Source organism: Frieseomelitta varia, unplaced genomic scaffold (genome assembly GCF_011392965.1).
Source record: "Frieseomelitta varia isolate USP_RPSP 00005682 unplaced genomic scaffold, Fvar_1.2 scaffold_903, whole genome shotgun sequence".
NCBI lineage: Eukaryota > Metazoa > Arthropoda > Insecta > Hymenoptera > Apidae > Frieseomelitta > Frieseomelitta varia.
Window position 1 is genome coordinate 383,415 of NW_025110705.1, and position 18,999 is coordinate 402,413.

General features: G+C 40.6%; 1 protein-coding gene across 1 annotated transcript; it reads left to right on the forward strand.

The window, feature by feature from the left end:
* Nucleotides 1-4,609: 4,609 nt before the first annotated feature.
* Nucleotides 4,610-12,583, forward strand: LOC122537335 (ecdysone receptor-like). Its single transcript, XM_043670425.1, has 4 exons — nucleotides 4,610-4,872; nucleotides 4,958-5,333; nucleotides 5,621-11,020; nucleotides 12,263-12,583. Exons 1-3 carry the CDS (start codon nucleotides 4,642-4,644, stop codon nucleotides 5,863-5,865), a joined length of 852 nt encoding a protein of 283 aa, XP_043526360.1. The 5' UTR covers nucleotides 4,610-4,641; the 3' UTR covers nucleotides 5,866-11,020; nucleotides 12,263-12,583.
* The last annotated feature ends 6,416 nt before the right edge of the window (nucleotides 12,584-18,999 follow it).

Consider the following 18,999-nt stretch of genomic DNA (forward strand, 5'->3'; position numbering starts at 1 on the left):
TTTCTTTCAGCGATTCACACACACACATATGCATACATATTACGTTGTGTGTGTGAGTGTATATATCTTCCGCTGATTATGTAAAACTTCAACTAAACGACACATTCGCACGGTTATCAGGTAGATTTGATTAGTAAAGGCTCTTTACATTTAGAACTCGTCCATTTATCCAATTGACTCCGGCAAATTCCTTTTAATAACTTTTACAATTCAATTTAATTTATCTAATAATTTGTGAGATTTCACTGTATCGAAAATCAATTCTTTTTTTTTCCCCATAACGTCTCGTTATTAACTTTAGAGAGGAGAGGTGCATTAGACGATTCGTACAATATCGTTGTCGTTCGATAGCAAGCATCGTGTCCTGAATACACGACCCTCTCGAATATCGTATCTGCTCTTTTCACGGTAGAAGACGAATCGTCGTGTTTCCTAAAAGGAGGAGAGAAAGAGGCGAGAAAGCAGGGGAAAAAGAAAGCTCGAGGATAGGAGACGAAAGAGGGAAGAGGTTACGAAGTTGGAGAATTGTAAGGGAATTGCCGTTGAAATCCATTGGACCATTTTTCTCCTTGATTTCTCGAACGTTTTATATGATAAGGAAACGTGGAATAACTTTGAGAGAAGCGCTTGAGACTCGCTTGGTAAAGAGGAGAGAAACCGTAGACCGTAAACAACGTCGTTCCGTCGCTTCGTTTACACTGGATGACTTGCACAGAAACGGCGAGGCATATTTGCGATTCCTCTCTCGATTGGGAAATTCTTAGGAAAATTTATAGGAATTTATATTGGAGTTGCATTTAGTTTCGATGCGCGAAGGATCACGATAGGCAAACGGAGCCAAAAATATCGATAATTTGACAAAGACGATTTTTCTTCTTTGGCTTTTTTTATTTCGATTTCGCGGAATTTCTGGGGTCCCTTTGACTCTGCGTAAATTCTCTCACACGTCGGTCGGCACGCAGGCACGAATCTCTCTCAAAGCGACCATAAATTTTCCTTTCGAAAACGAGCAAGTTCGATTAAAACGCCGTGGCAGTCTGCGTTTGTTTTCCCTCAGCAAAATCAGCAGCGTGTTAGGAAGCTTTATCGAGCGTCGTAAGCACGCAGTTTACATTGGCAGGCGATTTCGACACGTTCGAGCAGCTTCGCCGGTCCTAAGTCAACCTGGACATTGTGGTTTGACGTAAGCTTTTCAAAGGTACACAGTTTGCTAACACCGAAACAATTTTGCGGCGGAATTCTAGGTAGAAGTTCCTGTGTCTTAGTCAATATTTAGATCCTCGCGTTCGTTAATCAAATAAACAGCAGTTTTACGTATTTCCGTCGTTAATTCTGTTCGTTACCACTTTTTTTTTTTTTTTTTTTTAGAAATTTATCTTTCAAGGTTTCAAACATATCGCAAGAAAATCACTGAACAGTGTTTTTCGTGACTAGATCCACCGCGATTTGGAAGATTGAAATTTTCTCTCTGCGGCGACTTTTTAAAACGTGCTGTACGATCTTTCTTTTCCACCATTTTATCGGGCTTTGAATATCAGTGTCAAAGGACAAAAATTCAAGAAATCCTAATATTTCGTTGTCTAACTCTAATTTTTAAATCATAAACTGATGAATGCAAGTTTTAAGCTATCGTTGCGAAAGGAAGATTTCATTCTTTAAGATCATATTGGGCTTAGTCATAAAATAAATTTTTTTCATTGATTTTAGAGACGTTTGAATTTTTATAATTTCCGTGAACAAAGGTGTCTTTATTCGCTAATGTAAAAACATTATTGAGAAAAAAAAATTTAAGAAGCTAAAATAGATAGTTTTATGATTATTTTTCGCGAAATTTTTCATGTACGTTCCTGTAGATAAAACGAGCAGTATCAGAAGAACAGATAATATATTATAACAATTTTCTACAACATTGACCATATGTCCACACTTTGTACGATGCAGAGTTTTCCTCGTCCCATTCCAGTTAATATCGGAGAATTATCCCCCATAATCCTCTGGGAAATTGGCTTCGCGATCCTCTCGAGCGATGTGCTTACATGATGATACAATATATTCGCGGGTCATTTAATTCACTTATATAGCGATACTTCGATAATGGTTTTCAAGGTCATTCCAACCTAGTTGACACATTCACGCGCGTGTATGCATATAACTACGATATTGCGAAATCACGGTAAACAGGTCGGTGATAATTGACATGGATTAACAACCAATTGAGAATCAAAGTGGCTGGCTCTACGTCTCGACCACGGACGCATGTATGCATTTCCTCTTCTCGGTATGGCGTTGTAACGTATTCTATAAGTAATGCGTGAGAGCGAGAACATGGCATTCTTATGTAAGATCATCCATGTGTGTGTCCGCGTACGTGTCGTTCATACATATCGCGTGCATACCACACACTCGCCGTAATAGGATATCGGTACGACCTTCACGCAAAATACGCGATAGTTGTAGGCTCTACGGTACGACACGACATCCTCGAACCGATCTTTTAGTAGTCCTTTGCAGAGTCCAGTCGTGCAAATCTCCGAGGCGTGTCGAATATTTGAATCGGCGATGGTCACTCGGCACGATTTGTCACAGTGTGTGGATTGCCTCGAAAAGAAACATCTCTTCGAACAGCTGTGGTTTTGCTGATGCGGCACGCATCGTTGCAATAAACTCACGATTAATGCTGTCGTCAGCACGTTGAACGTCACGAGAAACAATCGAATGAAAAGACTGTGTATCCGCGATTATACCGATTCGACGTTTCGGTTTCTCCAGTTTCGGGAAGACTTAATTTCTAGGTCAATTTCCAGTTCACTGAATTACTTTATTTTTACTGAACGATCGCGTTTAATTGAAGTCACGTATAGACGTAAAGTGGCTCGTGAAAACTATTCCTATACATACTTGCAGACACATTTTACAAGTGTATTATGTGTGTTTTACGAGGTAATTTGAACTTTGAAATTTTAACGTCGCTATTAATAAGACTCGATAGTCAGTGGAATCATCAGCTCAAGATGGCTATACATCTAATGTATTACAACTTTTTACTAAATATATGTGCGCATTGATTTCAAATTTCATTTGTCGTATGTGTTATATAGTGTCCCACGTATTGTTAAAATTTCAAATGTTTTATACGTACATGTAGGAGCTTTCTACAAGTGCTCAGATATTTCTCAATCGCTCTGTACGTAACGAGAGAACGTCCCAACGTATTGGAGAAACTCGGCATCGACGTTTTCGGTTGAGAACCGCTGACTTTGACGCTTCTCTTATTCCCGTCAGACGCAGAGACCTCCTTCGTCCTCCGACCTTTCGGAGGTGGTTGGAAGTGGAGGTTGCCCCCGCAAATCTCGGCTCGGAGCTGTGTGCACCGAATGTTGAATCGTATAACTTGCACACATTGCTCCCATGACCCCTAAGAACCTTCCACCCACCCCCAGCTGAGGGCCAAACGCCATTGAATGGAGTGTTTCACGGCGGGCTGCTGGCTCCATACGTTTCGTGCCAGACACCACGATCTTTCTCTTATTTCCTCTGTTGTCTCGTTTCCATCCATTGCCCTCCTTGTTCTGTCCTTTACACCCTGCAGCTTGGTGACCATCGAGACAGACCTTTTCTTTTACGGTTCACGGCGAAAGTACCGTGATTTGCCGTCGTCTAAATTTTTTTTCGAACTCTGGTATCGATCGCTGGTTGTTACGTTCCGAACGTGCTCACCTCCATTGTAAAGATTATATGGAAGTACCCTTTTTTTTCGTTCTTATTGATTCTGTGTTTCATGCTCTTTGATAACTAAGAAGTGGTACTTTAACATCGTGTTTCTGAAATATTCGAGAGAGAAAGAATTTTGGAGCATACTTCTTCATGTTGGACGAAACAATGTACATACGTGTAAAAAGATATTATCGTAAATGAAATATTTGCCGAGTGAAGAACGTCGCCTTTTGTTTCCAAGTTGTCACACGCTCGTAAAATTAAGTGAATTTTCAAATTGTTTTCCTGTAAAATCAGCAGGCAAGCACCATCTTGAATATGTTTCCCTCCCGTAACCATCGAAACGAATTCAATTCGAAAGGGATCGCGGCGCGACAAATTTTGCAGTTGGGTTGCTCGGGGAGCGATTATTGTAAACGACGCTCGTCGGTTCAGATTGACGGTAATGCTCGATCGAAAGTGTATTTTCATGAATCGTCTTGAATTTTCAACGAGTCGTAGTTAGAAGCCGGTGAGGACGGCGCCATGAATAATACATACGACGACACCGTTATGTCTTATTTTCTGATTGGTTCGCCGAGAGTTTCCGTAAACCGCTCCACTTGAATCTTAATGCTATTGTATATCCTCTTCCTGACCCGGTCGTAGCCGGGTAACTTTCTATCCGTTACTTCGCGTTGAATAGCAAACCGATGTCGTTGTAACTTCGCTGGCGAATTATTCGTCTTAATGTCTCAACGCTCATAGTCTTCGGGCATACGTGCGTACAATGACACGTGATAGTTACGGGATAGTCACGGGAGAGTTACGGACGAGAGTGGAAATTTTCTCAGAAAAGTCATGGAAATTATTTCATTTTTTTTTTTTTTTTTTTTAAATGAAAACGCGACTCTGTTCCAGGAGAAGGACAAACCGAACAGTACAACGATGAACGGTTCCCCAGGCAGTGGGATACGCAGCGACCAGATGGGCGTGAAGATCGAGCCGGCGGAAGCAGAATCGTTGTCCACGTCTGGTAGCAGCGGCATTCTAACGCCGGTCAGCCCCTACGGCTACGTGAAGCCGATCAGCCCGGAGCAGGAGGAGCTGATACACAGGCTCGTGTATTTCCAGAACGAGTACGAGCAACCCAGTGAGGAGGATCTCAAGAGGATCACTGTGAGTACAGTTCACGTTCGAGAAATTCTCAAAAACTTAGAGAACTGTAATGTGACGACGACTGCTTTTTACTATTTTGTGGCAGCATCAGCCCTCAGAGGGAGAGGATATCAGTGACTACAAGTTCAGGCACATCACCGAGATCACAATCCTGACGGTGCAGTTGATCGTCGAGTTCTCGAAGAGGTTACCCGGCTTCGACGAGCTGATGCGCGAGGATCAGATCGCCCTGCTGAAAGCCTGCTCCAGCGAGGTGATGATGCTTCGAATGGCGAGGAAGTACGACGTACAAACGGATAGCATAATATTCGCCAACAATCAGCCTTACACCAGGGACAGCTACAACGTGGCAGGCATGGGCGAGACGATCGAGGATTTACTACACTTCTGCCGGCAAATGTACGCCATGAAAGTGAACAACGCTGAGTACGCGTTGCTGACGGCCATCGTCATATTCTCAGGTAAGTACGCAACGATATCGTCTCTAGCTGTTCGAACGTTGGAACAGGATCAATCGCCTCTCACGTCGGTATCAAACATCATCGAGACTTGACAAAAGATTACGACTCACGAAAGATTTCTAGTCGGTTCCTACATACATTACTCAGGATTCATTAGGGACATCTTCAAGGCTTTAACACTCATGCGATAAACACGACTAACCTAACCCTCACCAGCCTCATCGGTCGATCTCACGAATACCACGGGGCCAGCCTACAAAGAAAAGAATCCCCCTGTTTTCTTACAGAGAGGCCGAACCTGCTTGAAGGCTGGAAGGTCGAGAAGATCCAAGAGATCTATCTGGAGGCGTTGAAGGCGTACGTGGACAACAGGCGCAGGCCGAAGTCCGGCACGATCTTTGCGAAGCTTCTGTCGGTGTTGACCGAGCTGCGAACCCTCGGCAACCAGAACAGCGAGATGTGCTTCAGTCTGAAGTTCAAGAACAAAAAACTGCCACTATTCCTCGCCGAGATCTGGGACGTGACACCCTAGTTCCCCCGTGGCCGATCACCGTCGGCTAACAGTGTTGTTTTTTCATCGCGATTCCGCGCGGCGTCCGGCACGACGACGTGGCTTACAGAGCGCAGCGTCATCGACAGACGTGGACCGTGGACGTGGAGAACCTCCTGTACTAGTGCACCACCATGCCACTGCCTGAGTAGTAGATTACCGATGTCTTTGAGCAGCATCGGCTTGTTCAGAATTCGCTTCTCACCTTCTCTACGCTCTGCACCGGCCTCTTGAAGCAGGTCGCATGAGAGCCTAGTTTTTTTTCGGCAGTGCTAGTTTGGAGCTAGACGCGGAGGATGATGCGGAGGATAATGAAAAACGAGAAAGAAAGAAAGAAAAAAAAAAGAACAAGAGAAAAGAAAAGAGTCAGGAAGAAGGCAGTGGCGAGGCACCCAGGCTGTGATACGTAGAGACAGTACAGAGACTGTAATAAGGAGCTACAGTTATGTTATTACTATATCCTCTACCTGGCTACCCCCGGAATCGATATGTAAATGTATAATGTGTAATTGTAATAAGGGAAAGAGGCGGGCGCGTTGTAAGAGCAACCAAGCGAGTACGAATGTGCGACCGGAGAATCTATAGCTATGGAGACCAGAGTGTGTGAAAGAGCGTGTGTCTGTTGATCGTATGCGTGCACAGTTTTCGGCTGAAATTGTGACTGATCAACGAGATAATCACGACGATGATTAATGATTTAATCGCACTCTGTGTAGCTTTGCGCTAGCAGATAGAGATAGAGAGCGAGCGTGTGAGAGAGAGAGAGAGAGAGAGAGAGAGAGAGAGAGAGAGAGAGAGAGAGACGAGGTAGGCCATGGCCAGCTGTTGAGCAGCGATCTGGCCTAGCCGATGTACGAATCGAGTGCGAAGTGACAAAGAAACAAAAAGAAAAAAAAATGATGACGATGAAGAAGAAGATGATGATGATGATGATAATGAAAAATAATAACAAACGATACGATTATACATAATGATACCATAGAGTATCACAGCATAATAATATATTGCTAGCATGTACATTGTTTATACGAGAAAAGAAAAGTTTTGGAGAGACAGAGAGAGAGAGAAAGAGAGAGAAAGAGAGAGTGAATGAATGATGAAGAGTTGAAGAGTTGATCGTTGATGATGGTGGAAATGGTTTTTTCCGCGACGAATAGGTATATATTCAGAAGACGAGGCTTGGCATTTGCGCGCGTCCGGGTTTTCTTTTTTCGCAAACTGGCAATGAAAAGGGGGAGAGAGACAGAGAGAGAGAGAGAGAGAGAGAGAAAGGAATAAAGAAAGGAGAGAAAAAAAGAAATGCGTAGTAGCAGCGTAGAACGTTAAGTAAAGTAAAAGTAAGCAAGGCTAGTTGGTAGTAGGTCGTAGTAAGTCAGTGAAGCTAGGCTAGGTGACCGAGTTCAAGTGCAAAGCCTTGTGCCTTCAGCAGCGGACATCGGCTCACCGAGAAAAAAAAAACGAAACCATGAAATTTAACCGTCCGTTTTAATTTTTTAATAATAAAAAAAAAAGATGAAAAAATCAACAAAATCAAGCAAAATATTAAGTAAATCTTGTGCAAACGTGGGAGAGAAAGATTTAGAACGAGAGAGCGAAAGAGAGAGAGAGAGAGAGAGAGAGAGAAAACTATGAGCGAAAGAGTGGGAGTGTGTGAGAAAACGGGAACTGTTAAATTGCGTTTAGACGGTGAGAAAGGATCGAGAGCGAAAAATGTAAGAACGACCGAGTGAATGGATAAGAGAACACCGAATTGAAGTGAGAAGGCAGATTTCGCGAGAAGCTGACAGAAATTGGAATTTAGAAAAAAAAAGAGAGGGAAGAAGATCTTTTCGAAAGAGAAACACGAAACAGAGTCGCGCCAGATCAGCTGCAGACGAATGTTGGTGTAGGAGGGTACGCTTCGACGTGTTGGGTCTCCAAGATTAACCAGACCCTGGGACATACATACAATGCTAGCATTAAAAATACACATACTCGATCGCTGAGAGCAAGAAGGCTGATGGACGAAGCTGACATTGAGAGATGCATCTCTCAATCAGTGGACTTTCCAGTTGGCTCATACACGAACAAAGAGTGACGAACACACATACACACGCGCGCACGCACTTAGTTTCACTGAAGAATCGGCTAATTCGGGGAAGACACGGGCGCATACACACATCGGGGACACTAAACGTGAGCCACACACTGTACACTAAGATTCTCAATGTTGTAACACTGTAACTCTATGCTATTAACGTGATCGTACGCCAGTTGTAATTCCGTAGTAAGTTAAACGAAGCAAAACCAAAAAAAGAAAAAATATGAAAAAAAAAAATGATAAATAATGTGCGTGCAGAATTTCGTTAAGTCTAGGGAGGAGAAAAAAGAGAAGAAGAAGAAGGCGATTTATTTTGGCGACAAAGACCTGGACGAAGGAACGACGTGCAAAACGATGAGACTGGATAACACGTAGAACGATGGACGAGAGGAAGACTTACTAGTACTTCGCCTAGAGCAGAATAGAGACATCCTATAGACACCGTGTTTTACTATTGTACAGTTATACAGCTGAATGATTCGCGAAATAATTCAAGCGGCACGTTACTATATATCGCAGTAACATCGTTTTATCTCCGAATCTGGTCGTTCCAGGGCCAACAGAAGGATTTCATGTTCGATACTCGAGACGAGTCACGTGACCCGATATGATCACCACCAGTCGTCACGTCCATTAGGTTACGACATTCTTTGACCGCCCCGGATCGACTTGGTTCGGACAGGGACAATCGAGACGTCCCATCGTGTCTACGATGAAAGATCTACACAAACTAACGCCGCAAGGCAGACACTGCCACATCGCAGAACATCGTAGAAAGAAGCTTTGACGACTATTTGCGAGACAGAACTGTTGGGAAGTTGAGAAAAAGACACCCAGACCATCACTACCATCGCCTACCAATGTGATTGTTGCTCGAAGTAATTCACATTGTTCTCCAGACGTCAGCGAGATGATAACACCTTTAGGAACTCGATCAGTGTTTTGGACCATTGCTGGAAGCCGATATATCTATATATATATATATATATATACATATATGCTTGAATCTGAAGATGACCAATTGGAGCGATCAAATTTGAAAACAAAGGGATTGTAGTCTGTCGGTAGAATCTTTTGAAAGGATGGCTCCAGCAATGAGCAGAAACTGAGGAGGCCCAGATAGAGACACCAGACATATTTGCACACACTTGTTGTACCACGAAAAACACACCAAGTGGTGTTTTTGGACATCGCCGTTTTTGCTATAGAGGGAGAGAGTCAGATTGGAACGGAAGGATTATCTTGAAGCACGACGACATTGCCTATTGTATACACCTGTAAAAGTAGCTGACAGTCGTCGATCCGTGGTTGACAAAAGTGTTGGTTTGGTCACGGGTCGACGACGAATTAACACGTTCGTTCGAAACTCTAAAGTCTTTACAGAGTTTTAACGTTTAAGCGTAATGCGCCCGGGTAGCTTGTAAAAATCTACTTCCTTTCGACTGTCGGTGGACATTCCGCAGAGGCATTTCACTCACATTGCCATTGCTGAAGAGTTGTTGAGGTCGTTCTCTCACGTGCGAGTGACGTAGACTGAGGTTTAGTTCGGGATTGGAATCAGCTTTGGTTAGAATGATCAAGATCTGAGCAGGATACGCTACTTTTATTTACTTAAGACAATCTGTCTTTAACCTGTTGACTGAAATCTTGTATTTCCATACGTTCATCAGTTTCAGAAAAATATTTGCACATTTTTCTCTTGTCTTCTGAAGAGACAAAATGATCAAGGGGGGACTTTTTGGACAATGGGCCACAATGGGTAGATGAAATTCTAGTTGTAATTTTTTAATATTAGCTACGTTCTTCGTTTGTTCTTGTTACATTTACAAAATAAAGAAAAATCTTATAACAGTAGTTTAACTGTTTGGCACTTGTATCGGCCACAGACAGGAGGACCCATCTTTCAAGAAGCTTCTCAATTATCTTTCAGATACGATTTTTAAATTACGCATCAACTTTGAAAGAAAGAAACACGATTAACAGGTTAACAGAACAGATTTATATATGAGTGTCGACTCTTTTTCCAGGGAACTTGATTGTTTTCACCAGAGAAAGCAAAAAAAGTACCCTTAGTGATCAGTTAAAAATTCTAGATACTTGATCGTGGCTAACCGAAGACGGTAAATCGTCCTTTGGATGATACAATGCCAAAGTGAAAATCGTGCAATACAAAAAGAAAAAAAAAAAAGTCTGTGGTGTTCGGTTTGCTAAACGAGAGAACGACACTGATGAAAGAAGATCTCTGTAACGTCGAGCGCAGGAAAATTCGTCACGGACCGTCGACGGCAGGTCGTCATCAACACAGACTCTTTCGTTTTCTAGAACCGACCTCGAGTCCGCGCGAAGAATCTTCGCCGCGATTCCCGATGCGGCGACACCGTCGCGCGAAGTTCGCGTGGCGGCCGCGAGATGCCGGCGTTGAGATACGACGACTCGTGGTAGCCTCGAGCGACGTTTTCCTCTCGCGTTAGATGAGTTTGACGTCTACGAGATCGGCCCGGGAATCAAGGTGAACCGCATCCTTCGTCGAATCAAAAACCGGTCACACGTTACTCCGTATACGAGTGCGAACTGATAGAGAGAGAGAGAGAGAGAGAAAAAGAGATGAAAAAGAAGAGAGAAAGGAGAAGCAAAAGAGAGACGGGATGCAAGAGTGTGTGAGTGAAGGGGCGACGAGCGAACGAGAGAGAGAGAGAGAGAAAGAGAGAACGTACACATATACCACACAGAGGCACGCATACATACAGATGGACTCACCACATACACACACAACACACGTGGACAGAACACCTTTTGAAACGAAAGAAAAACTACATGCAATTCTACGATCACTGCCAAGGGCGTTAACTGTCGACGTCGATTTCTCATTGTCTAGATGTGTCGTAGTCGTCGTATTTCTCGCACGTTGCTGCAAACTGCAGTCAAACAAAGTGATAATATCAGAGCGAAGGAAAAGAGCAGAAACTGTGAACGTTAGAGACAAAGGACATAGAGACATGGCTGCTACCACGCGCGTTATATCTGACGACATCTAGAGATAGATCAGAAATGGCTGACGTGAAAACGAGAGATAAAGAGAGGGGGGGAAACAGAAAAAATGCAAAAAACATATATGTAAATATTACATTACATACATCCATATATTGTATAGCGGCGTTCGCTCGAGCTTTCTGACGATCATCGAGACGAACGATTTGTTCATGATACTGCCAAGCGTAGACTCGAGTTTCTGTGTTTTTTAAGGGACAAACTATAATACTCCTTTTAAATGTGTCGAACCACACACACACACACACTTGCACTCTACGCGCCAAGCATGTGTGCGTGCGCACACACATACACACTCTCTCACACACACACACACACACACACGGTACACAGAACATGTAACACGTGCATATAAATACACACGCTATAATACACTAGAAAGTTCACACACGCTGATTATGTATCATATGTGTGCGCGTATCGTGCCGCAATCTCTCTTGTCTGTCTGTTTGTCCAACCGAGTACCCTGGTCTGTCCCCGAGTTTCCCCTAGGTGTCCCCTTTTACCTGTTTGTCTACGCATACGTAGATGTTCGTGGAATATTGCTGATTCCGGGTTGCAATCACGGTGATTGACGAGCAGAGGAGAAAAGCATTGTTTGGTTGTTCATCAGGAAATGGTCGATCTTTCAAATTAGAAAAACGACTGGCTGGAAGCCGAGAAATCCGGCAATTCTCGAAACTCGGGATATTCAAAAGAATCCGTGAATTTAAAAATCCGCGGAATTTTCAGACTCCAAAAATCCAGGAATTGTATCAGATTTAATCGTGAAAATGAAATTTTGAAAATCATGAAATTAGTCAAATCTGAATATAATAATTATCTAAAAAAAAAAAAAAGAAAAGAAAAGAGAAGAAAAAAATTGGAGAAGAATAATGAGCATCTTTTTATACTTCATCCAAACAGAAAGTGAACTCTAGTAGCAAGAAAATGCTCCCCCCCCCCCCTTGTCCTAATTATATAAAAAAAAAATACTGCAAACACCGCGCATTTGGATTTGGTCAGTCACCGTGAAAATGTAATCCGATACTCGTGTACGCGTATTGAATCAATATGAAAGAAGATCCTGTTCTGTATTCGTAATTAGTTGAGAAACGGTTGAGATACGCTAATTTCTTGGATGCAACGTTCAGCCCTGTGAGAGAGAGGAAGAGAAAAAGACAAAAAGCGTGAGTGAAAAGGAGAGAAAGAGAATGAAAGAGTGCCACAGTGAGTAATGGTTTTTTTTTTGTTACTAATCGCGAAATGAAGAGAGAGAGAGAGAGAGAGAGAGTTGTTTTAATTTATTGGAAGCTGTAGAAGAAACGGAGGAAGCTTATAAATTGAAGATTATTATAAATAAAGTTAAATGGATTATACTTTGTTATGGTAGTCCGGATGCATTATTCTTCTGGGTTTTATAAACGCCGTTGGCGAAACGATATTCTCCGTCATCTTTTCTTTTTTTTCTTCTGTTCTCGCCCGCGCGAATAATGTACCGATTTATATAATATGTACATAATTGTTATTTGTAAAACGAGAGAATGAGAGAGGAAGAGAGAAAATGTAAGAAGCCCTGAGAATTTTAATCGACAATTCATTGCCTTCGTTTTTTCACCCTTTTTTTTCTAGATTTTTGACTAACCTCGTTCGGGCCAATTTTACGAAAAAAAGAAAAAAAAAAAAGAAATTAAGGAATAGAAATTCGTCTCGAAAAAAGAATCAATTCGAAAATTGTGATTTAGAAGATTTCTTTCGTGAAATTGGTCTCGTTGTTTCTATACTAACAAGTCAAAATTCGGAATACTACGTACTATGCGGAAAACTTTCGTACTTTTTTGTAATTCGCGTGATTTGCTCAATTTAGAAAGGGATTTGTTTGAATTTTTTAAGACAAAATTTATTCGTTTCATAGATTCATTATGAAATAATGAAAACGGCAATAACTTAGAAGTCCACTAGCTTCGTGTGGTAGAAAAAATTCAAAATTATTTATGTTATTTAATCGCGTGTGAAGAGGACGACATACCCACCTTAACGAGCGATACCATAGCTTCAATTATAATCGACTAACGAAATTTTCGGGGCTGCCATCCACTAACACCAAAACGTACAAAAATATTCATCACGCTAATTTACTGTAGAAAATGAAAGAAGAGAAAAGAAAAGAAGAGAAAGAAACAACGGAGATAGCGAGACACGCTTCATGGAACTAACATTGCTACAGTGATGGTAAAAGGTGTTGAGAATGGTTGAGGAAGCGACACGATATAGCGGAAAAAGAAGAAAAAAAAAAAAAAACTATTGTATAGTACTGATGATCGTACAAATTGTCGCGAGAATATTTCAATGAAAACGAGTATCGTCATTGTTTGTCATTGTAGGACCTGCCCTCGTCGGATGTGCACCCAGTCGACTTACTACTACTACTACTACTACTATTACTACTACTACTACTACTACTACTACTACTACTACTACTACTATTACTATTACTATTTATTATTACTATTATTCGCTCCTGTTACCGCTGTTATTATTACTACTAACACCTGACACTAACATTTGTACTTGCATCACAGAGAATGCACGCGGATACACACGTACACAAAAGGACGAACGCGTACAGACACACGCACACACACACACGTACGATCGATCGAGAAAAAAGAGGTATAGTTGCTGGATCGTTACGGTTGAACATCGATTTGAAATTTTACGTTCGAGTGTCTCTCTCGAATGGAAAATATGTATCTCCGTGGGAACGAAGGAAATAACACGATCGATGAAATTGAATATGAAACGAAGTATGGTTGATAAAATTTTACAGTTGCTCTCTAATCGACAATAGTTAGCCCTCGGAGTTGTTTCGCGTTTGATAATTAGACAGCAGCTGGCCATTTCTGATTGGAGCGACGTATTTAGAATAAGTGTTAACTATGGTTTTCGTACGGCTCTAAATCGGGCCGCGAAGTATAGTTGGGCGCATATACGTCGATTTGTTTTAAAAAAAACATCCGGGATAAGTTATTTGGAGAAATGTGTAACTATTAACACGCATAGTCACGCTCACGATCAGCTTGAAATTTGGCGCGATGTACAATTTGGATTGTATGGGAACTTTTTCGATCCGGAATACGTAATTTTGAGAAAATGTATAATTACAGTTAACGATTAGCCATAGTTACTTTGATCTAAGTTGGGCGTGAAGTATAGTCGCGGCATATAATTCGATTTAATGGAAATTTTTCTATCTGAGGCGTGTACGCGAAGTGGTGTTAAGAAAACACGTAACTATAGTTGACTATTAACTAATAGTTACTCGGCTCTAAAATCGGGTGTGAAGTATACTTGAGCTACTAAAACGTAGACAGTGTTATAGTCGTTTTTTCCCCGTAGTTCGAACGTTTTCATCAACTATGCTAATCGTTATTGCTCGCGCATATGTGATATTTTTACCATTGAGGGTGACGTTTGCGATCGGTTGACGTTTTCGTTTCGTGGTCGACGATTAACTATAGTTAAGAACTATACTAACGACTATATAGCAAACATCATCAGCCTTGAGGACGTATAAAGTATCTCGCCGTGGTGAACCGACACGGTTTATTGCGAATTTTCGAAGCAAGTGTATGCTGCCACTATCAACTATATTAATAAATTTTACGACAACTATACTAGCTTTTACAAAATGGAGCACGCGCGTTTTTTCTTAGCTTAGTAAATTCGTCTCTCGGATCGAGATTTTATTACTAGTCGTAAGAGGGAGAGAAAAAAAAAAAAATAAATAAATAAATAAAACGAAAGACAACATTTTAATCCTCACAACTGTACAACTATATCGAGACGAACTCGGTCGATCGTGCTGATGGTCAAAACTGCGTGCGCTTTGTTCGATAAAAAGGAAACACACATACACACACGTACACACGCACGAAGAGACAAAATCTCAAGCGCGTCTTGAGATTTTAGCGACTATATAGCGACTATATCTATTAGCGACTATATTGCGATAATTAATATACATTAATACTAATCGTAATGTGAACAAAATTATTGTTGAATCGAGGATTCGATGAGGGAATGATGAAAAATTAAGCGTCGAGAGCAAGGTTGGTAGAATCTTGGCTGTTCGATATCTTTTTGGTCGTTTTTCTCTATTCTTTTTTTTTTTTGTTTTTTTGTTTTTATTCTCTAGTTTTATTTTTAATTTCTTTTTTAAATAGGTGTAAACGCGTGCATCGAAAAGGAAACGCGAAAATTCTTTCTCGAGATGGAAAAAAGATGAGAGCCTGACGGCCGTGTCGGCCATATTGGATTGCGAAACTTTAACGAATTGGTGCTTTGGAATGTATTAGACTGAAAAAAAAAATTATTGTTGTACGTTTTAGTAGAAAACGATAAGCAAAAAAGTAAAAAAAAAAAAAAGAACATTGTGAAAACAAATCGCATACTAACGAAGAAATCGTGAAAAAAATAAACTTGGGGAGGGGGGGAAGGAGTTCTTTTGCTCCGCATTCGATTTAATAATTAGCGAAATATTATTTCTATTTGAAGCGTTTTATATATATACAATATATTATATATTCGCTAGGTTGCACACACACACACACACACACATACACATACACGAACATGGACTCACACACACTCACGTATTTACATGGTAATTTGCGTAACAGTGGTGGGAATCAAATCGCCTTTTGTGATCGGAAAGTTGTTTCCAAGAAAGTTAATTTTAGAGGTTATCGGACGCCATTTTCAAAATGGCCGGCAACCTCGGTATGTCGATAAAACGGGCGCGGTGAAAATTAATGATCGAATTTGCAGAGGCACTCTGCGCGCAACATTTGTGATTTTAGTAGGTTAGATTTGTTAAATTCGATTGTATTTTGAAATTCTTTTTAGAGGTGTTGAATAGTGTTGTTCCTCATTTCGGCGAAACGTCCGAACGATTTTCGCTGGAACGTTTGAATTTGTGCTTAGGATCGACGGCTTTCGAATCTCGTTTCCGTGTTTTTGGCTGTAGGAACTTTTTGTGACGGGACACTCGACTCGTAGGAAAGGACTTGTGTACATAAAAAAGATAAAACGTTTCGGTATACCGGGTGTCCTTGAAAATTACTCGAGACTAGGACCGTCGATTCGCAAACAAAATTTTGTCGCATAGTTGCAATTTTTTCCGTGTTACTCGTGGAACGCGATAGCGATTATTACGAAATTATTAATTAAAAATTATTGAATGTCCACGGCTCGCCCGTGGGGTTTTAGTAGGTGAATTTCTTCGATTAGTCCAATTTTTATCCAAATTGCAAATTTGTTCGTTTGTGTATAATGGGGAAGAGAGCGAGAATGGTAGAGAATATGATCTTCGAGGTGGATTATGGTCGCGTTGCGATTCCCAACACTAACCTCACACGTGTGTATACAACATAGACGCGCGTACGCGCGAAATTTAAAAAATGGCAAGCGATACTTTGTATGTACAATTAGTGGTTGCGTTCGAACGGAACTGAGCGTGGATGGGCGTGTGCATGCGTGTGTGCGTGTACAGAGAGTGACTGAGGTTGAATAATAGGGAGGAAAGGTACTCGGCGTGCACTCCGCCCAGAACGTGCGAGAGAAATTGGAGAAATAATGTGCGGGATGACAGATGGTGGGGAGATTTCGTCGCGCAGGTGCAGGGAGATTTTTTGCGAATTGGCAATGCGGCGGTGCGGTTCGACTTAATGCGCCCGTGTGCGTTTGATAGAAGTTACATGACGTAGATATTCGACAGACATGCGTGAACAACGTCCCAGTCGATTTGATCTTGAGAAGAATATTGAAATTTGTAAAAAATTGGAAATTGGACTTTGAAGTACATGGTACAATTTGTAACAAATTCCCTACGAGTGACTGGTGGAATTACAGAATCGTATGATTTTCTTATCCGTGAAAAATTTCGAAACTGTGAACTTTTGTAACTATTTTTGAAAATTTGGTAAATTTCCAAAATTGCGAAGTTTCGATAGAAAAAGTTTGAAATTGAAAAAAAAAAAAAGGAACAAAGTCGCAAGTGACAAAGTTTTCAACGTTTGCAAAGTAATTCCCTAATTTCACCTCGTCGCTTTTAAAAAGGAAACCCCGAATTGGTAATTCAAGTTTTTCCCCATAAAAGTAACTAGATCGACTGTAGCGGCAGGAAACCTCTTTAAATACCCGAAAAAATATAACTCCCAATCTCCCTAAAGCACACACGCAAGAAAAAAAAAAAAAAAGGAAAGAAGTAAAATGTGAGGTAACAAAATATTTCTAAGAAAAAAATACTAAAGAATAAAAGAATTCTTCGAAAGGAGAATAATTTTCCAGAAAAATTCGGGTATTCTTAATAAAGCTGGATCCCTCTATGTTCACGCTTGTCTAGTAATTTACGCGTTCTCCGCAATGGACATGGTGGAGCCATATGTACATCAATAATATTATATTCTAACGATTACTAATTATATAATGTACAATAATTTTAACGATTGCTAAGTGATGATGAATTAACGATGATGATAATGATGTCGATGAAGTCTTTAAGCATATAATACAGTGTTGCACGATGAAAATGATGAAGAAGAACATATGAAGGAATAGTAAATGGAGAGAATGAAAGGGAGAGAAAGAGAAGAGTGTGTGTGTGAGTTTGAAAGGTGACGAGGAAAGAACGTATCCTGAGCGTGTAGTTACAAAAATCGAGCGACAGAGGGTGAAAACGAAACCGGATGGGAGAAGCTATGAAATAATGTATCTGTCTTTTAAAAAAATCGATGTGTATTTTTTGCGAAGAAACGAGGCGAGAAAATATATTGAAGAAAGGACCGAAAGAACCGTTGTTGCCAGTCTGTGTTCCACGGGGCTAACTCCTTTTTCGAGTTAGTTGGTATCCCTAACTAGATGATATCAATTACTTTTTTTTTTTTCTTTAATAATTCGAAAAATCTTTATTAATTTTTATCAAAGTCCAAAAATTTTTATTTTAGTAGAATTTTATTTTCTGTTTTTTTTTTTTTGTTTTTTGTTTTTTGTTTTTTTTTCTTTCTAAGGATTGGAAATATCGTGCAATCTTAATTTTATTACTGAAAATTCTTTGAAGCATATTCATGATAGGATCATTGGGTTACCAAAAAGTTTGTCTATTCGCTTGTTGATTTTAGAAAATGGCGATTGGTTGACTGTTTTATTAATTGGGCATGAAGTAAATGCCACGAGGTCAACTCGGAAAGAAAACTTCCATTTTTCAAGCAATAGTTGATATCGAAAGTGCCCCAATAAGCAATGATTCGAGAAAGAATGGCTGAGAACCACTGGCAACGCGCGGTTGCCATGTTGCGCCGCGCGAACAACGCTGTAATCGAACGAGTGCAAGAATTTTGCCGATTTCTGATCACTGTTGCAAAAATGAACAAGTAACAAGTAACAAGAAATACCAAAATATCGAATATCGCAAGAGTAAGAAAAGAAAATCCTTCGAGTTTTGAACTCGACTGCCAGAAAATTTGAATGAAGAAAAATGAAAAAACAAAAGAAAGGTATCTCCAAATGGAAATGAGAAGATAATTTCGAAATCGTTTGAAATAATTACGAAACAGTGGTTTCCTGTTACAATGTAATCTTCAGAATTCTTGCACTTGCCGAAAATTTCGAATAGAAAGATTCCAGAATTTTATGAAGAAAGCTTGAAGGATTTCGGAAGATCTCCGTTTTATTCTGAACTCGAAACGTCCCAAAATGAACGGCGATCCCAAAGTAGCGGATGTTTTCAGCTACGTGCATACATACGTAAACTGAGCCGATGTTTTTTGGGACGTTCTCGAATTCCATACGATAGGAATTAAAAACGTGCAATCGCGTCACGTTATATATACGTGTAAGGAAAAACTTTTCTTGCGATGTTCGACAAAGAACATTCGCAAGCACGATCTTCGTGTGGTACAAAGTTCGAGTACACCGATTTTTCGACGAAGTAAAAATCATTTTTCAAG